This window comes from Mauremys reevesii, linkage group 6 (assembly GCF_016161935.1).
Source record: "Mauremys reevesii isolate NIE-2019 linkage group 6, ASM1616193v1, whole genome shotgun sequence".
Classification (NCBI taxonomy): Eukaryota; Metazoa; Chordata; order Testudines; family Geoemydidae; genus Mauremys; species Mauremys reevesii.
The window spans coordinates 1276139-1299412 of NC_052628.1; the positions used below are offsets into that span (position 1 = coordinate 1276139).

The 23274-nt window shown below is 61.7% G+C and overlaps 2 protein-coding genes across 2 annotated transcripts in view; one reads left to right on the top strand and one right to left on the bottom strand.

The window, feature by feature from the left end:
* LOC120407968 (B-cell differentiation antigen CD72-like) overlaps nucleotides 1-12496 on the top strand; it is a 45491-nt gene extending 32995 nt beyond the window's left edge. The window contains exons 6-7 of the mRNA XM_039544380.1: nucleotides 10390-10587; nucleotides 12258-12496. Coding sequence (XP_039400314.1) covers nucleotides 10390-10543 — 154 coding nt within the window. The 3' untranslated portion in view covers nucleotides 10544-10587; nucleotides 12258-12496. The remainder of the gene's footprint in view (nucleotides 1-10389; nucleotides 10588-12257) is intronic.
* Nucleotides 12497-14857: 2361 nt separating this feature from the next.
* Nucleotides 14858-23274, bottom strand: part of TESK1 (testis associated actin remodelling kinase 1) — a 32040-nt gene continuing 23623 nt past the window's right edge. The window contains exons 5-10 of the mRNA XM_039545219.1: nucleotides 18842-18924; nucleotides 18319-18409; nucleotides 17504-17587; nucleotides 17063-17152; nucleotides 16576-16690; nucleotides 14858-16050 (exon numbers count right to left, since the gene is read on the bottom strand). Coding sequence (XP_039401153.1) covers nucleotides 14996-16050; nucleotides 16576-16690; nucleotides 17063-17152; nucleotides 17504-17587; nucleotides 18319-18409; nucleotides 18842-18924 — 1518 coding nt within the window. The 3' untranslated portion in view covers nucleotides 14858-14995. The remainder of the gene's footprint in view (nucleotides 16051-16575; nucleotides 16691-17062; nucleotides 17153-17503; nucleotides 17588-18318; nucleotides 18410-18841; nucleotides 18925-23274) is intronic.

Genomic DNA, 23274 nt, shown 5'->3' on the forward strand with positions numbered 1-23274 from the left:
GGAGCGCCGGCCACCTTCCAGCGCCTGGTGGATCAGCTACTGAGGGGGATGGAGAGTTTTGCCATGGCATATATTGATGACATCTGCGTCTTCAGCCAGACCTGGGAGAACCACGTGTCCCAGGTTAGACGAGTGCTGGACCGACTCCGAGAGGCCGAGTTAACCGTAAAGGCTGAGAAGTGCAAGGTGGGGATGGCTGAAGTATCTTACCTGGGCCATCGGGTGGGGAGCGGCTGCCTAAAGCCGGAACCAGCCAAGGTGGAGGTGATCAGAGACTGGCCCGTTCCCCAGACCAAAAAGCAGGTCCAGGCCTTTATTGGGATGGCGGGGTACTATCGGAGGTTCGTGCCCCACTTTAGTGCCCTAGCTGCCCCCATCACTGAGCTGTGCAAGAAGGGGAAGCCAGACAAGGTGGTCTGGACCGAGCAGTGCCAGCAGGCTCTCTGGGTGCTGAAGGAGGCTCTGGTTAGTGGCCTAGTTCTGGCAAACCCAGACTTTGACAAGCCCTTTATGGTATTCACTGACGCCTCAGACACGGGCCTGGGGGCGGTGTTGATGCAGGAGGATGAAAAGGGGGAGAGACACCCCATCGTGTACCTGAGCAAGAAGTTGCTACCCCAGGAGCAGAACTACGCGGCCATCGAGAATGAATGCCTGGCCATGGTGTGGGCCCTTAAGAAACTGGAGCCATATCTCTTTGGGCGCCACTTCACCGTGTACACCGACCACTCTCCCCTGACCTGGCTGCACCAGATGAAAGGAGCCAACGCCAAGCTCCTGAGGTGGAGCCTGCTCCTGCAGGACTATGACATGGACGTGGTCCACGTGAAGGGAAGTGCTAACCTGATAGCGGATGCGCTGTCCCGGAGAGGGCGCCCCGAACTTCCCCGGGTCACTGGGCACAGTGACTCCGCTCAGTTCAGTCTCGGAGGGGGGAGAGGTGTGATGGAGTAGGGACTGTCTGTGTGGGGGATGGGAGAGCCGGGGAGGATTTTAGGTGAGGGACAGGTGCTCCGCCTGTAACCTGAGCTAGGCAGGGGGGAGGGAAGGTCAACACCTTTGCCTGGGAAGCTAGACAAAGGCAGGGAGCCGAGTGGAGAGGGTGGGGTCAGTTTCGGTTTGGGGCTGGGGGGTGCAATGCAGGGAATCCCAAGCTGGGAACTAAGCTCCCTGAACCCCCAGAAAGACCAGATTGAGGGTTCCTGACTCTGCCCATAAGCTCTGCTGTATCCTGTGTTCCTGTTGTCCAATAAACCTTCTGTTTTACTGGCTGGCTGAGAGTCACTGTGAGTCCCAGGAAGAGGGGTGCAGAGCCGGACTCCCCCACACTCCGTGACACTGGGCAAGGGTCCTACAGCCATTTTCCCCTTGTCCCGGGCCTTCCCCACCCTCTGGCAGGGGTCTCAGGCTTGGCATGGGTCGGACATGGGTAAAGACCCCGGGCCAGTAAAAGTTCTGTAGCAGCCTCTGCCTGGTGCGCCGGATTCCCTGGTGCCCTGCGAGGGGGATGTCATGGGCCAGGTACAGGAGCTTGTGGCGAAACTTCTGGGGAACCACCAGCTGCCTCCTGATCCCCCATGACTCTACATCCCCGGGGGGAGCCCATTCTCAGTACAGGAACCCCTTCTCCCACAGGAACCTCTCCTTGCAACCTCTCCTCATGGTCTGTACCGCACTGAGGTCAGCCCGGTCCCTTGGCTTCCGCAAGGAGGGATCTTTCTGCACCTCGGCCTGGAACTCAGCAGCTGGGGCAGGGATGGGGACCTGCTCTCTCTCACTGGCTGGGTCTGAAGCCGCAGCCTCCTTGAACTGTGACTCTGGGTGTTCCCTCCTCACCGGGTTAGGGTCCTGCGCAATGTACCCTCCCCATTGTCAGGGCGCAGTGTCCCTCGCCGGCTCTGGCTATGGGTCCCGACCAGGGCACCCTGGGGGTTGCTCGGCCAGTTCTCCATGTCCCTCCCCATTAACACCTCCGTGGGCAAATGGGGGTACACCCCACTTCCTTGGGGCCTTCGTTGTCCCCCCATTTCAAGTGTACCCTCGCCACGGGCACCTTGAATGGGGTCCCACCCACTCCCGTCAGGGTCAGATAGGTGTTGGGCATCACCTGATCTGGAGCTACCACCTCGGGCCGGGGCAGCGTCACCTCAGCGCCCGTGTCCCAGTATCCACAGACTTTCCTCCCATCCACCTCCAGGGGAACAAGGCACTCGCTCCGCAGGGACAGCCCTGCGCCCACCCTGTAAACGGAAAACCTGATGTCCGGAGCATCCAGCTCTGCGGAGGAGGTGGTTTGGGGCCCTCCTCCCTCCTGAACAGTTGATAAGCTGCCAGCCCCCCTTTCCTGGGAAGTCTGCCCCTCGTCTGGCTGGGCCTCTACCCAATTAACTCTCTGTGGGTCCAGTCTGCTTGGTCTGTACCTGAGCCTGTGGCACTGGGTCCGTATGTGGCCTCTTTGGCCACAGTGATAGCAGCCCATGTCTCATTGGTCCCCTCGAGCTGGTCAGTTGGTCCTGACACCGGATGTTCCCCTTGGGAGGGGGTTCTCCCTATTCCCCCTTTGGGAGGTCTCAGGATGACTCACTCTCTGCATTGCGGTGGGCCTATTTCTTTGGGACTCCTCCCTGCCACCCCCCAACCGGCTCTTCACAAATTCATCGGCCAGCCGCCCTGCATGTCGCGGGATCTCCGGCTTTTGGTCCCTCAACCACAGCCTCAGGTCGGATGGGCAGCGCTCATACAGCTGCTCCAGGACCAGCAGTTTAACCAGGTCCCCCTTCGTCTGGGCCCCAGCTGCCCACTTGCTGGCGTACCCCTCCATGCGGACGGCCAGTTGCAGATAGGAGACCTCAGGGGTTTTATCCTGACCCCGGAACCTCTCCCGGTACATCTCAGGGGTCAGCCCAAACTCGTGCAGCAGGGCCTGCTGGAATGGTTCGTAGTTCCCTTTCTCCTCCTCTCCCAGCTGGCCGTACAAAGCCACGGCCTTGGGGTCCAGTAAGGGGGTGAGAACCCGGAGCCTGTCCGCAGGATCCACCTGGTGCAGCTCGCAGGCCGTCTCAAAGGCATCTAGGAAGTCACCCATGTCCTCCCCCTCCTTGCGCGGGGCCAGGATGGACTTATCAAAGCTCCGCGCAGTCCTGGGCCCCCCTTCACTCACCGCCGCCCGGGGCCTGCTGCCCCCCAGCCTCGCCAGGTCCAGCTCATGTTGGCGCTGTCGCTCTTCATGTTTTTCTTTCTCTCTCCTCCCAGTCATGTTCCCCACGATCCTCCAGCTCTCTCAGTTTTAGCTCTTTCTCCCATTCCAGCCGCTTTCGCTCCACGGATGCCAAGCATTGCTGGGACGATCCCCTGCTGGCCGGGGGGGTCACGGTGCCCTCGGTAGTCGCTGGGCTCCTCCCCGCCCTTCCCCTAGGCATAGGAAGGGGGGGTCTCAGGGAGCCCTCAGCAGCCAGCTGACAGACACTGGTGCCTGTGCTGCATCTGCCCGGCTGCTTCACTCAGAGACAGGGATCGGTTCATTCACACGATCTTCCTCCTCCAGCTGGGCAATCAGCTGGTCTTTGGTGAGCCTCCCACTGCGCAGCCCCCTCTGCCTGCACAGCTCCACCAGGTCGCACTTACGCCACTTGGCATACATCGTCCTGCTGGCCACTCGCAGGCCGGGGTGCTCGCCGCCCCCCACGGGTTCCAGGGGGACCCCTAGTGTGCCAGTCCTTGAGGTCCCCACCTCTCTGCCAGGGTCGAGCTGCAGACTCCTCCACCGCTGGGACCGCTCGCTGCAATCCCCCGGGGGACCCTGTTACTGCAAAGTCCTTCTCTCTGGTCATACACTCCCAGGGGTTAATCGCCCCCTGAAACCATCTCTCTCTGAATCTTTGGCATGCCTGGTTCCCATCAATCCCCCTTCATTTTACTGCTCCCCAGTCACTTACTGCAGGAAGCGCCGTCCACGGGGTTACTGCAAAGTCCTTCTCTCTTGTCACGGAGTCCCCGGGCGATGCTCTGGAACTGCTCCCCACCAAGCCAGTCAGGACTTTGGGGAGCCTCCTCTCCCTTGGAGCAGACTGTCTGCAGGGCAAGAAGCTCACATGGCTTCACCTCCTGGGTCTCTCCTTGGAGCATTCAGCATCCTCTGCCCCTCCGTGCGCTTCCCACAGTGAGTCCACCCAGGCAGGGTCCTGGGGAAGCCACAGGGTCCTGCACCCCCACTTCGCAGTCAGACATGACTCTTAGCCAGCCAGTAAAACAGAGGTTTATTTAGATGACAGGAACACAGTCCAAACCAGGTCTTGCCAGTACAGGATTAAAAAAAAGAACTAGATAAGTTCATGGACAGGGTCCATCAATGGCTGTTAGCCAGGATGGGCAGGGATGGTGTCCCTAGCCTCTGTTTGCCAGAAGCTGGGAATGGGCGACAGGGGATGGATCACTTGATGATTCCCTGTTCTGTTCATTCCCTCTGGGGCACCTGCTATTGGCCACTGTCGGTAGACAGGATACTGGGCTAGATGGACCTTTGGTCTGTCCCAATGTGGCCGTTCTGATGTTCTTACCCTCAACATGAGGTAGCTATTTTGGCCTCATTCTGATGGATACAGCTGAATTCATCACTAGACTGGAAACTGGTGGTTGTCTAGAGTCCAATGATCATGACCTGATCACATTCAGTGTGGGCACAGAGAGGACAAGCCCAACCAGTAATTTATTCATAGAGCAGAGGGGACTACGATGTTCATCTAGCCTGATGTCCGTCACACATAGCCCAGAGCACTGCTACCCAAAGATGCACTAAAACGTATCTTCTAGAAAGTGGTCTGACCTCGATTTAGAATCATAGAATATCAGAGTTGGAAGGGACCTCAGGAGGTATCTAGTCCAACCCCCTGCTCAAAGCAGGACCAATCCCATCTAAATCATCCCAGCCAGGGCTTTGTCAAGCCTGACCTTAAAAACCTCTAAGGAAGGAGATTCCACCACCTCCCTAGGGAACCCATTCCAGTGCTTCACCACTCTCCTAGTGAAAAAGTTTTTCATAATATCCAACCTAAACCTCCCCCTGTGCAACTTGAGACCATTGCTCCTTGTTCTGTCATCTGCCACCACTGAGAACAGTCTAGATCCATCCTCTTTGGAACCTCCTTTCAGGGAGTTGAAAGCAGCTATCAAATCCCCCCTCATTCTTCTCTTCTGCAGACTAAACAATCCCAGTTCCCTCAGCCTCGCCTCGTAAGTCATGTGCTCCAGCCGCCTGATCATTTTTGTTGCCCTCCGCTGGACTCTCTCCAATTTTTCCACATCCTTCTTGTAGTGTGGGGCCCAAAACTGGACACAGGACTCCAGATGAGGCCTCACCAGTGCTGAATAGAGGGGAATGATCATGTCCCTCGATCTGCTGGCAATGCCCCTACTTATACAGCCCAAATGTCATTAGCCTTCTTGGCAACAAGGGCACACTGCTGACTCATATCCAGCTTCTCGTCCACTGTAACCCCAAGGTCCTTTTCTGCAGAACTGCTGCCTAGCCATTCGGTCCCCAGCCTGAAGCAGTTCATGGGATTCTTCCGTCCTAAGTGCAGGACTCTGCACTTGTCCCTGTTGAACCTCATCAGGTTTCTTTTGGCCCAATCGTCTAATTTGTCTAGGTCCCTCTGTATCCTATTCCTAAACTCCAGCCTATCTACCACTCCTCCCAGTTTAGTGTCATCTGTAAACTTGCTGAGGGTGCAGTCCACTCCGTCCTCCAGATCGTTAATGAAAGCAGCAAAGAGTCGGGCAAGGTACCCCCCCTGATGTCAGGGCACAGTGCCCCTTGCCGGCTCTGGCTACGGGTCATGACTAGGGCACCCTGGGAGTTGCTTGGCCAGTCCTTCAGGTCCCCCCACATCAACACCTCAGTGGGCAAATGTGGGTGCACCCCCACGTCCTTGGGGCCCTCCTTGGTCCCCCACTTCAGGTGTACCCTCGCCACGGGCACCTTGAATGGGGTCCCACCCATGCCCAGAAGGGTTAGGTAGGTGTTGGGCACCATCCGATCTGAGGCCACCACCTCGGGCCGGGCCAGCGTCACCTCTGCGCCCGTGTCCCGGTACCCAGTGACCTTCTTCCCATCCACCTCCAGGGGAACAAGGCACTCGCTCCGCAGGGACAGCCCCACGCCCACCCTGTAAACCAAAAACCCTGTGTCTGGAGCATCCAGCCCCCCAGAGAAGCTGGCCTGGGACTCTCCTCCCTCCTTAGCAGGTGGTACGCTGCCAGCCCCCCTTGCCTGGGAATGCTGCCCCTCATCCGACTGGGTCTTGACCCAGTCAACCCTCTGTGGGTTGGGTCTGCTCAGTCTGTCCCTGAGCCTGAGGCACTGGGCCCGTATGTGGCCTCTTTGGCCACAGTAATAGCATCCCATGTCCTGTGGGTTCCCTCGAGCGGGTTGGACAGACTTGACACCAGATGTTCCCCTTGGGACGGGGTCCTCCATGCTTCCCCTTTGGGAGGTCCCATGGTCACTTTCTTTCCGCGTCATGGTGGGCCTGTTCCTTTGGGAGTTCTTCCTGTTATCCCCTGCCCGACTGTCCACAAACTCGTCGGCCAGCCGGCCCGCGTGCTGCAGGTTCTCCGGCTTCTGGTCCATCAATCACAGCCTCAGGTCGGGTGGGCACTGCTCATACAGGTGCTCCAGTATGAATAGGTCAAGCAGGTCCTCTTTAGTTTGGGCCCCAGCTGTCCACTTGTGGGCATATCCCTGCGCCCGGTTGACCAGTTGTAGGTATGTGACCTCACGGGTTTTATGCTGACTCCGGAACCTCTTCCGGTACATCTCTGGGGTCAGCCCAAACTCGCGGAGCAGGGCCTGTTTGAACAGTTCGTAGTCCCCTGCCTCCGCCCCTTTCATTCGGCTGTACACCTCCACGGCGGTGGAGTCCAGTAAGGGGGTGAGAAACTAGAGCCTGTCTGCAGGGTCAACCCTGTGCAGCTCGCAGGCATTCTCAGAGGCGTCAGGAAGGTATTACGCCGGGCCAGGAAGCTCTTATCAAAGCTCTTTGTAATCTTGGGTCCCCCCTCACTCACCACAGCCGGGGCCCCGCTGCTTCTCAGCCGGGCCAGCTCCAGCTGATGCTGGTTCTCATGCTGACGCTGTTTCTCCCATTCCTCCCGCTCCTGCTTCAGTTCTTGCCTCCTTAACTCGAGCGCCTCCCTGTCATATTCCAGTCACATTCGTTCCAGGGACAGGGAGCTCCGCCGGGACGATCCCCTGCTGGCCGCTGAGCCCTCGGTATTCGCTGGGCTTCCCCCAACCCCTCCCCTAGGTATAGGTGGGCAGGGTCTCGGGGTGTCCTCGGCAGCAGTCTGGCCCCTCCCAGCCATGTCAGGCCCCGGGGCCCACGCTGCGTCTGCTGGGCGGCTTCCCTCTGGGACAGGGCTCGGTTCACCCAAGCGATCCTTCTCCTCCAGCTGGGCAATAGCTGTTCCAGACCTCCCAATGCGCAGCCCCCTCTGCCTGCACAGCTCCACCAGGTCGCTCATAAGGTGCTTAGCAAACATCTTCCTGCCGGCCACTCGCCAGCCTGTGCTCTCAGCTTCCCACCGGTTCCAGGGAGACCCCTCGTGCACCAGCCCTTCTTCACGTCACCCCCTCTCTGCCAGGGTCGAGCTGCAGACTCCTCCGCCCCTGGGACTGCTCCTGCGATCCCCCCGGGGGACCCTGTTACTGCAAAGTCCTTCTCTCTGGTCACACACTCCCAGGGGTTAATCACCCCCTGAAACCGTCTCTCTCTGACTCTTCAGCATGCCTGGTTCTCGTCAATCCCCCTTCGGTTTGCTGCTCCCCAGTCACTTACTGCAGGAAGCGCCGTCCACGGGGTGCAGTAGGTCCCGCCTCTGCCACCAGTTGTCACGGAGTGTGCGGGAGTCCGGCCCTGCACCCCTCTTCCTGGGACTCACAGTGACTCTCAGCCAGGCAGTAACACAGAAGGTTTATTCAGACGACAGGAACACAGTCCCAGACAGGCCTTGCTGGTACAGACAACAGGATCCCCCCCCCCAAGTTAGATCCTTCTTGGGGCACCAGGAGCACCACAGCTCCCCTCCATTCCCCAGCCAGCTCCTGAAACTCTCACTCCCCAGCGTCTCCTCCCCCAGCCTTTGTTCAGCTTCCCGGGCAGAGGTGTCACCTGGTGTGACGGAGCGATTCTGGCGGGACCCAACTGAGAGTGCCAAATCAGGACCAATTGCTTAAACAGGGCAGTTACAGCCCTAGGCTGGGGTTTCTCACCTCTAAGGCAAACCAAACCAGCCAGACAAAAAGGACTTTGGTCTCACCCCACTGGCTAACCACAAGTCACACAAGCAATTTCCTTAGACACTCCAGTCTCCCAGTATCACCACCAGTGCACTCGTCCTGGGGATAAATGGTTATGAAAACCAACACCCCAATAAAAGAAAAAGGTTCCCTCGATCCCAAAGGACCAAGCCCCAGACCCAGGTCAATATACACATCAGATCTTACCCACAAATCACGCTGTTGCCAATCCTTTAGAATCTAAAATCTAAAGGTTTATTTACAAAGGGAAAAAGGTAGAGACGAGAGGTAGAATTGGTTAAATGGAATCAATTACATACAGTAATGGCAAAGTTCTTAGTTCAGGCTTGCAGCAGTGCTGGAGTAAACTGCAGGTTTAAGTCTCTGGAATACATCCCCCACCGGGATGGGTCGTTCAGTCCCCTGTGTACAGCTTCAGTTTGTGGCAAAGTCCCTCCAGAGGTCAGAAGCAGGATTGAAGACCAGATGGAGATGAGGCCTTAGCCTTATATAGACTTTTCCAGGTGTAAGAATCCCTTTGTCTTCACTGTGGAAATTTACAGCAAAAATATGGAGTCTGGAGTCACATGGGCCAGTCCCTGCATACTTTGCTGAGTCACAAGGCGTGTCTGCCTTCTCTCCATGGGTCAATTGTGTAGCTGATGGCTCTTTAATGGGCCATCAACCCAGCTATGCAGGGCTGACATCAGCTTGTCTGGGACACTTCCCAGAGGCATAGCATAAAACTAAGTATAGACATTACAGAGCCAATACTTATAACTTCAACTACAAAATTATACACAGACATACAGACAGCATAATCATAACCAGCAACCCAGAACCTGGTCTTAGACACCTTATATGACCCCCTTTACTTAGGATTTGGTGCCACTACAGGACCTTGGTTGCAACCCATGTTCTATATGGTCCCCATTTATATCAATAACGTCACACCTGGCCTCTATGTTACATGCTCAGTTATCCTCCCTCAAGGCCAGTCTCCCATCCCCCAATGCAGACCGTCCTCCCAGGCCAACACCCCCCACTCAGCATTCACAGCAGGGCCGGCTCCAGGCACCAGCTGAGCAAGCTGGTGCTTGGGGTGGCAGATTCTAGGGGGCGGCTTCTGACCAAACCTAGGGTGGCACTGACGCTTTTTTTTTTGGTTTTGTTTGCTGCTCTGGCCGCCCTGTAGGGGGCGGAGGAGGGGAGCGACCTGCAGCAAACTCGGCAGGGCAGCCCGCGTCCTTCCCTCCCTGCCGACCAGAGCAGCGCGGAGCCCTCCCACCAGGTGGTGTGGCGGTCGGGGCCGCGGGGTGAGCTCCCCACTGAAGCGCTGGCCGCCCCCTTCTGTCCCCCCATCCCTCCCCCCCACTAGACCGGGCGCGCACTCTGCAGCACAGGGAGTCCCCCTGCAACCTGGCTCCGGCCGCCCTGTGGGGTTTTTGGTTTTTCCCCCCTGCTTTGCCAGCTGCGCCGTTGTCCCCCCCCCCCCGCCCTCTTTGCCGCTCCGGCCGCACTGTGTTTTTGTTTTGTCCCCGTTCCCCCTCCCTGCTTTGCCGCTCCAGCTGTGCCATGGTTTTTTGTTTTTTGTTCCCCCCCCCTGCATTACCGTTCCAGCCGTGCCCTTTTTTTGTTCCCCCACCCCGCTTTGCCGCGCTGTGTGGGGTTTTTTTTGTTTTTTTTCCCCCTGCTTTGCCGCTCCGGCGTGCCCCTCCGCCTTTTTTTTTTTTTTTTTTGCTTGGGGCGGCAAAAAAGCCAGAGCCGGCCCTGATTCACAGACCACAGTAAGAACAGTGCCAGGTCCTCACAACTGGGAGGGGCATTAAGCAATGGACCAGCTCACCCAGGCACGCGGTGGAGTCTCCATCCCAGGGGGTTTCAGTGCTGAGTGGGTGTCCCTTTGCAAAGCTCCAGTCCAGCTGAAGCAGAAGTTCCTGGGTGGGCTGCAGGTGTCACTGGGTGAAGTGACTCTGGCCTGGAAATCGATGGAGCGTTGGCATTAGTGCATCCGCTGGAACGCCAGGGTGGCACAGCTGATAGCCAATGCCGTGTGGGACGTGCTGTCTCAGTAATGCCCCTTTTCTTTCCAGAGATTGGAGCTATTGGAATTACAGATATGAGAGGTGTGGAACAATAAGAGGTGGTGTCATAAGCAGTGACACATGCTATTCTTATCAGAAGAAGCCATGGATCTGTGAGAAGGCGCCCAGCCAACCCAGCTCATACAGGCCGTGGTTTCCTTAGAGTCCCTGAAGAGACAATCAGTGAGAGCCCTACAGGACACTCCTGTAAGTCTGGACACCATCCCCGTAGTGGGGACATCCCAGGCAAGGTCCAGGTTTGCAGGGCGGTGCTGGGGAAGCAGGGCACACAGGGACAGGGGGGTTGCAGGGTGGTGCTGGGAGGGGGGGGCAGGGCACATGGGGGCACGGGAGTGGGGGTTTGCAGGGCAGTGCTGGGGGTCAGGGGAGTGGTGGGTTTGCAGGGTGGTGCTGGGGAGCAGGGCACATGGGGGCAGGGGTGGGGTTTGCAGAGTGGGGCTGGGGGAGCAGAGCACATGGGGGGCAGGGATGTGGAGGGTTTGTGGGGTGGTGCTGGGGGAGCAGGGCACACGGAGGAGGGGTGTGGGGGGACTGCAGGGTGGGGCTGCAGGAGCAGGGCACATGAGGGGCAGGGGCAGGGGGTGTTGAGGTTGGGGTTGGGGAAGGGCACATGGGGGCAGGAGCGGGGGTTTGTAGGGTGGTGCTGGGGCAGGATACACAGGGTTGGGGACCAGTGGGTTTGCAGGATGGGGCTGGGAGCAGGGCACATGGGGGCAGGGGCGGGGTTGCAGGGCGGTGCTGGGGAGCAGGGCACACAGAGGAGGGGCATGTGGGGTTGCAGGGTGGGGCTGGGAGCAGGGCACATGGGGGCAGGGGCGGGGTTTGTAGGCGGTGCTGGGGGAGCAAGGCACACGGGGGCAGGGGCGGGGGGGTTTGTAGGGCGATGCTGGGGGAGCAGGGCACACAGAGGAGGGGCATGGGGATTGCAGGGTGGGGCTGGGAGCAGGGCACATGGGGGCAGGGGCCGGGGTTGTGGGGCGGTGCTGGAGGAGCAGGACACACGGGGTGGGGCGTGGGGGTTTGCAGGGTGGGGCTGGGGGAGCAGGGCATATGGGGGCAGGGGTGTGGGGTTTGTGGGGTGGTGCTGGGGAGCAGGGCACATGGGGGGCAGGGGCGGGGGGGTTTGTAGGGCGATGCTGGGGGAGCAGGGCACATGGGGGGCAGGGGCAGGGGGTTGTGGGGTGGTGCTGGGGGAGCAGGGCACAGGGGGGGCAGGGGCGGGGGGTTGCGGGGCAGCGCTGGTCGAGCAGGGCACACGGAGGAGGGGCGTGGGGTTGCAGGGTGGGGCTGGGGAGCAGAGCAATCGGGGACAGGGGCGTGGGGGGTTTGTGGGGCGGTGCTGGGGGAGCAGGGCACATGGGGGGCAGGGGGGTTTGTAGGGCGGTGCTGGGGGAGCAGGGCACACGGAGGAGGGGCGTGGGGGGGTTGCGGGGCAGCGCTGGTCGAGCAGGACACACGGGTTAGCTGTGGGTGTCGTGGGTTGCGCTGGGGTAACAGGGCCGTGGGGGCCCCGTGAGAGCGCCCGTCCCCCTCCTCCCTGGCGCAGATCCCGGCTCCACACAACTGAGAACGTGTGAGAACGAAAGCAGCAGCCGGGCCCCCCCCCGCGGCCTCCAGGGCACCGGTCGGGTAGATTCGCGTCGCCCTCGGCCTGCCCCAAATCAGCCGGCGCTGGGGCCCCAACTCGCCCCCTTCCCTTGGCAGCGGCGAGCCCCAGGGTCACCCCCCCCAGCTGTAGGAGGGGACAGGCCAGGCCTCGGTGGCGCTGCCATCCCAGCCGTCTGGGTCTCAGGCCCGGCCAGCGTGGGCGGGGGACTGACCCTCCGGCCCAGCTCACCCTGTTCGTTCCCTTACAGCTCCCGCTGCTCCAGGCTCGGCTCCTGCGCCGCCTTCGTGCCCTGCTCCCTGTGCCGAGGACGCAGCACCCGAGGGCCGGCCGGCCCCACCAGCACCGCCTGCCCCACTCAGCCTTGCCCCCTGCTCCGGCCTGGAGCTCCCACCCCCGGCAGGTGCCAGCCCGCGTGCTGGGCAGGGCTGGGGGCGTCATGCCCAGGAAAAGAGCCGCCCGCCCTCAGCGGACAGCCAGCCCCCTCCCCGCACGTGGGGCTGGGTCCCATGGGGGCGAGCGGCCCTGCCGAGCGTGGGCTCCCTGGCAGCTCCACCCGCCCTGCTGCACTAAATGCCCCAGTGGGGCGGGCTCCAGGAGCTGCTCTCTGCCCCCCAGACCCTCCTGCAGCCCCATGGCTGTGGGCGTTGGCCCCATGCAGGGCAAGCAGCCTGCCCCCTCTAACGGTGTCGGGCTCCCAGGCGGGCCGGGTCGCTGGTGCGGGGCGAGTTCTGCTGCCCACAGCCGGGCGTGGCTGGGACCGGGGCGCTGCCCAGCAGCTGGGAGCAGCAGAGCAGTGAGGCAGGGCACCCAGGGCCTGGTGCACGGGGGAGTGAGAGCCGCCCCCGCCCCGCACCCGGCGTTTGATAGGCCAGCGGGGCCAGGGCTGGGTGAGCACAACACGACACCCCCCGTCCTGCCCCCTGGTGTCAGAGACACAACACGTCCCCCAACCCCCAACCCCCGCCCTTCAGAGACACAACACACCCCACACACACACCGGGCAGTGCAGGGCTGAGCGCGGCCGGAGCCTGGCGGCGAGCAGAGGGCGTGGGAGGGGGCCGGTGCTGAGGGCAGGGGGCAGAGCAGGCCCGGGAGTTTGGCTGGCACTGGCGTGTGGAGGATTATGACCAAGGAGGGTCACTGGGCGGCGAGCCCGGGGGGGTGGGAGCCGGCCGCGTGCCTGGGGCCAGGCTGGTGTGGGAGCCGCGCTGCGGTGGGGCTGGGCTGAGCGGAGGGGGCAGCGCAGGGCCAAGGGGCAGATGGGGCAGTGCCCATGCCCCACCCCGAGATGCTGGTGCCAGGCTGGAGGCAGGGTGGCCCCAACATGCTCCCAGCACAGGACCGGCTTCATCCCTCCCACCAGTGGATCCCCCTGGGCCCAGCGGGAGGGCGGCAGGGACCAGCCCCCTCCACAGCGACACCTCCCTTTGCACCTCCTAGTCCTGCCCCACTGCCCGAGTGCCTGCCCCCCGCCACCCGCTCCGCCCCATGCTGCAACCAGGGGCCCATGGGGCTGGAACAGCCTTCAGTGCTGCTGACACGCTCCCCACCCCCAGGGCGCTGTGCAGTCCTGAGCGCTCAGATGGGGAAACCGAGGCACGGCACCGGGGGTCTCGCTGGAGGTGGGCTCTCCTGACTCGCACTCCCAGGCCCGGCTGTGTCCCTGTCCTGTGACCAGCCAGCTCAGCCCCCTCCCCGCCCCCGCATCGCGCTGCACACACACAGGGGACGCTGGGACCGTCGCTTTTATTCGACACCTTAAATAAGCCGCATATATTACTAGCAATATGTTATCAGAATAAAAACCAAGAGTCTGCATTCACCAGTGCATCGTATACGTGGGATGGGGGGAGTCTGGGTGCCGGCCCCGGGCAGGGGAGCTTGGGGACGCAGCTCGGGGGGGCACACCCCAGCCACCATATTGCAAAGACCTGCCCCACTGGCCCCTTCACAGCGGCCACGGAGGGAGCAGGGCCTGAACCAGGAAGTGATGATGGCGGAGGGGGTGTATTTATCCCCACTCACCAGTGACTGGCATCCAGTCTGCTCCGTGCCCGGCAGGCCGCAGACCCTGCCCCCCACCACAGACAGGTGGGTTCCATGGGGGAGGGCGTCACGCTGTCACCCCGGCTCAGCACCTGGCTCACCCGTTACCCGGCCCCTTACCCCTGTGTGATGGACAGAGGGGAGCCCCCCAGTGCACACTGCTGCCCCCCAGCGCCCACCACACCCCTCCCCCCGGCTTGTGCTCCCATTGCCTCTGAGCGCGGGGGCCGGGGAGCGGACGCGCAGGGACAGGAGGCCAGGGAGGAGCCGCAGGCCCCAGAATGACCCTGACTGCGCCACTCCTCTCCCCACAGCCGCGGGCAAGGAGGGCGGGATGGAGGGCTGGCCCAGCCCACCTGCCCCCACGTGCCTTCCCAGAGACTCCTGGGTGGCACCGTGCCCTGCTGGTCCATCAGTGCCGCACCTCGGTGGCTGCTCACCGGAGCCCCCAGCTTTCAGGGGGGCGCAGAGCCCCTCCACCCAGCCCCGTCCCCACGCTGGGGCATGAACCGGCACCGCTCCCCCTCCTAGGGGAAGCGCCGGCTCCGACGCGGCCGTGCGCACGAGGCAGCCATGTTATTGCACGTCAGCCCAGCTCGACTCATCGGCCCCTGGTGCCACTGCAGGGAGCCAGCCCCGCTCGGAGCCGGCCCCAACTCGCCGCTGGGTCCGTGCCCGGCCTGGAGCTCCCTGCACGAGCCCCCCCCCGCCGGTCACACTGGGCCAGCCAGGCCCCGAGCCCAGGTCGTGCGTGGCCTTGGCAATGGCTGATGGTCCCACCATGGCGAGCGGCCCTAGGAGCAGCCACATCACCAGGGCAGAACCGGGTCCCGGCAGGCCGGCGAGGTGTGGGCTGGCTCCGGGCCCTGCTCAGTACAGGCCGTGGGGGGGAGCTGGAGCCGCGCGGGGGGTCGTGTCCATCGTCCCGTCTGCCCAGCACTAGGACTGTGCCTCCGGCAGCTGGAGGCTGGGCTCGGGCGGGCGCTTGTCCTGGCAGAGGAGGCTCTTGGCCTCGCAGGTGAGGTGCTGGTAGCGGGGCGGGCTGGGCGCGGGCCGATGGCAGACGGAGGCGAAGCTGAAGCTGAAGGGGCCCAGGCAGCAGCCGGGGCAGGCCAGCACCTCGTCCTGCTCCAGCCCGGCGCTGGAGGCGTGCCGGGGCAGCGCGCTCGAGTGCTCCGTCCGCTCCCAGGCCCCCGTGCGGGGGATGCTGAGCTCCGAGAAGCCGCGCTCCGGGCAGCGGCCCCAGCCGGGCGGGGCGCTCACCACCACGCCGTTGTTGTTGAGGGGCAGGCCGGTGGGGGGCCCCGGCAGCCAGGCCTGGGCGCCCGACGCCGACGTGCTGATGAAGGTGCTGTGGGTGAGCGGCGGGGCGGGCGCCGGCTCCGGCTCGGGGCTGTCGGGGCTGCAGTCCATCTGCTCCACCGCGGGGGGGCTGGGAAGGGGCGAGCGCCCTGCCACCTCCCCCGCCGCCCCCCAGCTCGGAGCGGGGAAGGGGCCGTGAGGCTGGGGGCCCTCCCCACACGCTGGGGACTCCTCCCGGCAGCAGGCGCGGGCCGGCTCCCCCCCCAGAGCCAGGCTCCCCCGGCGGGCCGGCTCAGGGGACGCGGGCAGCGAGCGGCACTTGCGGGTCAGCCCCAGGGGGGCGGAGAAGTCGCACTGCGCCTCCACCACGGGCTCGGGCGTGACGGGCGTGCCCAGCTGGTAGGGGGCGGGCGGCGGCAGGGCGAAGGTCAGCGAGATGACCGACTTGCTGGGCGTGTCAAAGAGCTTGATCCTCCCGCCCTTCAGGTCCTCGCGCTGGGAGAAGGGGTTGAGACGCGGCGGCGGCGGCGGCGGATCCTTGGGGCGGGCGCCCGCGCCGGGCTCCTGGGGCGGCAGCAGGGCCGGGGACCCGGGCGGGAACATGTCCGAGCGGCTGCGGGCCAGGCGGGGGTCGGGCTGGAGGTCACGCGGCGGTGGCTGCTCAGGGATCGCGGACTCGCTGGCTGCCTCGCCTGGCACAACACAGACAGGGGTTAGCAGCCCCCAGGCTGGGCCGGGCCCACGGCCTCCAGCCCCCCAGCCCATTTGGAGAGCGCCTGGCGCAGCGCGAGGCCAGGGGCTCTGGGCACCGGGCGGGAGAACCCCCTGGGCACCCTGCTGCCGGCCGTCTGCGTCCCGCCAGCCCCATCACCCCCCCACCCCCGCGCCCCGCAGTGGGGCTGGCATTTCCGCCTGACCCCACCCCAGGGCTGTGGGGCCTCCCCGTTAGTTCAGTGGGGTGAGAGACGGGTCACGTACCCCTCCCGCGGGGGGACAGGCCACCCACGGACCCCTTTGCTGCAGCGCTGTCCGGGGACAGCCTCAGCGGCCGCAGCGCCCAGCTCTGGCCACATGGGGGCAGCACCTGCCCTAGCGGTCCCTTCAGCACCCGCAGTGCCCAGCCCAGTGCCAAGTGGGTCCCCGGGGGGGCCCTGGGAGGCGGGGGGGGGGGGGAGGCAGCAGGACGGACAGGCCCGGGGGCGGGGCAGTCACGGTACCATTCAGCGTGGCCGGGGTCCCGGGCAAGGGCACGCTCTCCCCATCACTCTGCTGCAGGATGCCCTCCAGGCGCTGCGTGATCTCCACGAAGGCAGGTCGGGCCGTGGGCTCCATCTGGGTGGGGGAGTCACCATGTCACCGCTGGCCACGGGGCACCATCTCTCACCCGCCTGCCCGGCTTCACCAGGGCCCCCCACCCCGCGGGACTCGGGAGGGATTGCTGGGCAGGAGACGGGGGCAGCGTCCCTCCCCCGGGAGCAGGGGGCTGCCCCCGTCCCGCATGCTGGGGGCGAGGGAGGGGAGGACAGGCACGGATCCCGGTGGCTCTGTGGTGCCAGGAGCCCCCCATTCGGGGACAGGCTGGCAGGGGGGCAGGCCTCGGCACCAGGAATCAATCACCCGGCTGCCCCGTGTCTCGGTGTCTGGTGCGGGGGGCAGGCCCAGGGACCCTGCCCGGGGGAGGGAAGGGAAGAGGGGGACACGTACCCTGCAGCAGTGGAAGGCCAGCTGGAGGAAGGCCGCAGGACAGTCGTCCCCCACCATGTTGCAGAAAGCGGCGACGTCCAGCCCAAAATCCTGCCAGGGGAGACGCCTTTGAGAATGCCACCTCCCCAGAGCCCCAGAGCCCCCTGCATCAAGCTCCTGCCCCAGACGGCACCCCACGGGGATCCCAGCCACAGGTGTCGCCGACCACTGGGGGCAGGAAGTGCCCCAAAGCCCTGCCCCACACAGGAGCCGTCCCTGGAGCCGGGGAGCAGGGCCCTGTGTCTCCGGAGGGGGGGGGGGGGGTTCGCCGGCCTCTGCACCCCTGCCATGCACACCCCCACCATGCACACCCCCGCCACGCTCCGCCTCGGCCCCGGCCCACACCTAACCCCGAGGACAGGCCCTCGCCCCCCGGCAGCCGGCGGCCCGGCCGAGCGTTACCTCAGTGCGGGGCAGGTAGTCCGGGTCGGCGGGGACCCGCGCGATGGTCTCACACAGGATGATGCCGTAGGCGAAGACGTCGGCCTGCGGAGAGGAGCGGGAGGGGAGGGTGTGTCAGCGGCCCTGAGGGGAACCCGACAGCCCTTCCGCCCGGCATGCACGAGCCAGGACATCCCCACGGCTCCCGCCGGGCCCACGGCCCAGCCGGACAGCACGGCACATCACGGCTTCGGCAGCCCCGGCCTCTCCCGCAGGGGGCGCTATGGGGGGCGGGGTGGGGCGCTGGCTGCAGGGGGCTCCCGGCTACCCCAGTCCCGGCCTCTCCCAGCAGGGGGATGGGGGGGGCACTGGCCGGGGGAGTGACAGGTTCAGGACGCTCTCCAGGAAACGCTGGAAGGAGAGTGTCAGTGACCACACAGCCCCCTCACCCCCCCCCACGCCCTAACACCCCCCGCACCCGCTATGTCCCACCCCCCCCCCGCACCCTGCTGGCCCCTCACCCCACGCCCTAACACCCCGCACCCACTATGTCTCACCGCTCCCCTGCACCCTGCCGGCCCCTCGTCCCCTGCCCTGTCACCTCCCATCCCCATGTCCCACTGCCCCTCATTCCCCCACCCTGCCCCCATCTCCTCCCACAAACCCTGCTGGCCCCTTCACACACCCCACCCCGCTGCCTCCCAGCACCTCCCCCCCCGCCGACCCCCAGGACCCACCATCACACACACATCCCCAGGCTGGCACGGCCCCTGGAAATGGCCAAGCCCGGGCGTGGCAAAGGCAACCAGCCCCCGGTGCCCAGCGCAGCGAGTTACCTTCTCGTTGTACAGCTCCCCACGCAGCACCTCCGGGGCCATCCAGTACGGCGAGCCCACCACGGCCAGCGGCTCCTTCTGAGTGTCCTCGCTGGGGGGCAGAGCTGCAGGGTTAGCCCGGCCCCCTGCCCAGCCGGGCAACCCCAACCCCTGCGGGTCCCTGCCCGAAGCCGGGGCAAGCCCCAGTCCCCCCCCCATCTCCTGCCCCAGCTGGGACAATCCCCAGCACCCCAGTCCCTGCCTGCAGCCGGGGCAACCCCCATTCCCATGGGTCCCTGCCCCAATCCAGGGGCAGCTCACAGCCCTCCAAAGCCCTCCCCATCCCGCCTCCAGCCAGGGGCAACCCACAGCCCACCCCAGCTACCCCCAATCTCCCTCCCCGAGCCAACTCTGACCTCCAGGAGGGGGTGGGTGCCGCCCTGCCTTGGGTGTGGGAAGGGTCCAGAGGGGACTGCTGGCCCCGCTGCCTAGGCCTGTTGGGGTGACGTGCCCCACCCCGGGGTGGGGGCAGCTCCCCACTCACCTGTAGGTGGGAATCTTCTCCGCCAGGCCGAAGTCGCCCACCACGGCCGTGTAGCCGTTGTCCTGACTCTTCACCAGGCAGTTCTGAGAGCCAGAGGAGAGGAGACGTCACGCCGCCCGCCCCGCCTGGCACCTGCCCCATGGCGCACTGCCCCCCAAAGCAATCGAGAGGGCCGCGGGCAGGGGCATTCCCACCCTGCTGTCCTGGGGGAGGGCAGCGAGCAGCCGAGGGAGTGCAGGGGATCCAGCCAGGCCCTCTCCGCGTGTGACCAAGTTGGGGATTTGTAGTGTTTTACATTAATAGGGTCTGCGCCTCAGTTTCCCGGTGTGCGGCATGTTTAACAAGGTGCTGGGAGAGGGTTTGCTGCTGCAGGGGGCCAGGTGTGACCTCGCCTGGCTGCCGGGACCCCCGGGCAACGGCCTGGAGATGGGGAACCCTAACAACTGGTGACCCAGCGACCCGGGGGCCCAGCTCAGGAGTCGCAGCCGGTTCTGGCCAGTGGGGGACAATGGGCTGTGGGGAGAGGGGCCCGGTGACCTGACCAGCCGGTTCCAGCCGGGGTGGGGGGGTGCAAAGGGTGGAGGAGAGGAGAGGGGAGGGGCCCCAGTGACCTGTTTACCTGGAGACCAAGGCCAGGGGAGGAGCTGTGGGGGAGATGACACAGGACACCTTGGCTGGAAGGGGGGTCTCTGGGCTGGGAGGGAAGAGCAGCCAGAGCCCCCCGGAGGCTGGACACACCTAGATGTGCTGTGCCGAGGCCCGGAGAGTTTCCTGCACTGGGGGCAGACGCTCAGTAAACCCCCCTGTGTTGCGCTGGCTGAGTCGCTCCGGGCTAGAGATCGGGGTTGTGTTGCTCCGGCTGGGGGTGGAGGGCTCCCTGAGGGGGCCCACGGCAGAGAGGTGCCGAGGCTCAGAGAGGTGCGGCTCCAGGGGGAGCAGGGACCGTAGGGGGCGGGAGCCTGTGACAACGAGCCTTTCACGCCGTCCCATCGGGGCAGCCAACGGTGGCAGAGCCAGGCTCGGGCTCAGCACCCTGCCAGCCCCGGCGTGTCCCAGGGGCCGGGCAATGGCTGGGCTGGCTCCCCCGAGACCCCGCGCCGGGGGTGGGCCGGGGAGGAGTGTGACGTTATTGATATAAATGGGGACCATATAGAACATGGGTTGCAACCAAGGTCCTGTAGTGGCACCAAATCCTAAGTAAAGGGGGTCATATAAGGTGTCTAAGACCAGGTTCCGGGTTGCTGGTTATAATTATGCTGTCTGTATGTCTGTATCATTTTTAGTTGAAGTTATGAATGTTGGCTCTATGCTGTCTGTATTTCAAGCTGGTGCTGTGCTTCTGGGGGAAGCCTCCCAGACAAGCTGGTGTTAGCTCTGCCTAGCCTGTTTGATGGCCCATTAAGGACCATTAAGGACACAATGGACCCATGGAGAGAAGGCAGACACGCCTTGTGACTCAGCAAGGTATGCAGGGACTGGCCCATGTGGCTCCAGGCTCCATGTTGCTGTGATTTTCCACAGTGAGAACAAAGAGATTCTTACATCTGGAAAAGCCTATATAAGCCTAATGCCTCATCTCCATCTTGTCTTCAATCCTGCTTCTGACCTCTGGAGGAACTTTGCTACAAACTGAAGCTCTACACCAGGGACTGAGGACCCATCCCAGCGGGGGATGCATTCCAGAGACTTAAATTGAACCTGCAGTTTACTCCATCACTGCTGCAAGCCTGAACTAAGAACTTTGCCATTACTGTATGTAATTGATTCCATTTAACCAATTCTACCTCTCATCTCTACCTTTTTCCCTTTGTAAATAAACCTTTAGATTTTAGATTCTAAAGGATTGGCAACAGCGTGATTTGTGGGTAAGATCTGATGTGCATATTGACCTGGGTCTGGGGCTTGGTCCTTTGGGATTGAGAGAACCTTTTTCTTTTATTGGGGTGTTGGTTTTCATAACCATTCATCCCCAGGACGAGTGCACTGGTGGTGATGTTGGGAAACTGGAGTGTCTAAGGAAATTGCTTGTGTGACTTGTGGTAAGCCAGTGGGGTGAGACCAAAGTCCTTTTTGTCTGGCTGGTTTGGTTTGCCTTAGAGGTGGAAAAACCCCAGCCTAGGGCTGTAACTGCCCTGTTTGAGCAATTGGTCCTGATTTGGCACTCTCAGTTGGGTCCCGCCAGAATCGCTCCGTCACAGTGGCGTAGTCGGGCTCGGATCCACAGAACCAGGTCAATTAAGCTTTGGGTCAGAACCCCACGCTATTCAAAATTTAAATGTGGGATTGAGAGTTTGGTTGGTTAAAGATCAGTGACCATGAGACAGAAAGCATCAGGAAAAGCAAGGAAACTGCAAGCCTTGAGAGACAGCCTGCAGTTTGATTATGAGCAAGAACTGGCAAAAATTCGAATGGAAGAGAAGCAAGTCTTGGCCCAGCTGGAGAAAGAGGCAGCTGAGAGAAAGAGAGAGGCAGATGAGAGAAAGAGAGAGGCTGCTAAGAGAGAAGAAAAAGCTCGTAAGGGACGTCTAGAGCTGCTGGCTGCTGAGGAGGAGACTCGCAAGGTGCAGCAGGAGACTCACAAAATACAACAAGAAACTGCCAGACTCCAGCTCCAAGTCAAAAAAGCAAGGGAAGAACGGCAGAGACTGTATCCTCTTGAAAATCCAGTTTGTAACAATGTTGGTATGTTGTATAACTCTGAGCAGTTGTCTGGGGGTAACCAAATGTACCCCAACAATGCCACCTTTTATGTCAATGCTGTTACTGTGTGTTCAGTAGGGGGTGGCCCCATAAATTGTGCCAGTGCTATGTATGAGAGTGTAAAAGTCAATGGTAAAAGCTGTTTAGGGCAAACTATGGCTTCTAACATCACTCTTGTTAAAGCAGATCTGGTCAAAGAGGAAGATTATTTACCAAATCAGAGTGTGAATGTTGTGATCCTCTGTGAGTTTACTGTCCGTGTGCCTTTAGCCAGAATCCACCTTGAGTGGAATGGGGCTCAGCATGAAGTGATAGCTGGCGTCAGGAAGTTATTGCCTAAAGATCTTTTAATTGGGGAAAATGTTAAAGATTTGTTCAGTCCAGGTAGCCAGTCACAGGAGAGGAATAATCTTAAACCTGTGTCTATTGTGAGCAATGATTTGCCTGAGGTGGGTTGCTCCAAAGGTTTATCTGTGCAAAAAAGCAGTTTGTCTGGGAATGAAATTTCTGAATGTCTGTCTAATGTCTCAGAAGTGAATCTGGAGTTAGATCAAGAGCAAAAAGATCTCATTGGGGAGGAAAATGTTTCTCAGGTTAAATCCCTAACTGAGGAGGGAGAGGGTAAATTTGTAATGGGTAATGAATTATTGGCTAGTGCAGCTTGTAGAAGTAAACCTGAAATGGGTAACTGTGATTTGCTAAAAGTAGCTCAGTGTAGTGAAAAGAGCAGCAGCTTATCTGTTGGGAGAGGCAATGTGCCTGGTAGGGAAAGTTTGGAGGAGCCTAGGCAGCCTTGTGAGCTGATGGCTTTGTCTAATCAGCAGTTTGGGAAGGGAGGGATAGTGGAAGATGTGTGTCCATATCCCTTACCTGTTTCCTGTGTGGAGAAATGTGACAGTGGAGGGAATGTGCCTGTCTCTGTCAGGAGTATTGACTTGCCTATGAAGGAAGCTACCCCAGTCTCCAAGCAGTTGTCTGTGAACAGCCCTGTGTGCTGGGACAAGGGAAGTAAAATCCCAAGCTGTGTGTCTGGTGAAGGAGAATGTGTCTCCGGCTCTTCTGTGTCTGTGGAGCAGACAGAAGGGGCCTGTCAGCCTGTGATGGTTGAGGGTGATTCAATTGTCTCGAAGTTGGTTGTAAATACAGCTAAAGCCCAGGAAGGGAATAGTCCTGAGTTTGTGTCTGCTGGGGAGAATGGCACTGTGACTAGGTTGCATCCAGTTAGTGTCTTAGCAAAATCCCAGAGACCAGACAGTTCTGGTGCTTGTAGTTTGCCAGTTGCTAATGTGTGGTTGGAAAAGGGGGCAGCAACTCTGTCTGATCAGGGTGATACCCTAGCCGGGGCACAAGGAGAGCATGAAGGTGATTTAAGTGTGTTACCTACTGACAGTTTGACAACTTGTAGCAAGAAGGAAAAGATTCCTGAACTTGTTCATGGCCAAGGGAAGGAGACTGCTTCTGACCTGTTATCTAGAAAGTCTGTAGGTGTGCCTAAAAGGGGATTGTGTAGAAATCCGCCTGTGGGGCCTGAAGTGAGTCTAAGTGTAAGTGAGACCCAGAAAGCGGCTGTGGTTGCTCAGGGAAGTGTTCCTGTAGAGCAAGCCCTAATTGGAGAGGGGAAGGGCAGAATTTCTAAGAGGGGTGAATTGCTGCTTAGAGAAGCTCCTAGGGAAAGGAATCCTCATGGTAGCCTGTGCAAGCAGTTTACTGCAACTGAAGGGTGTAAAAGTGAT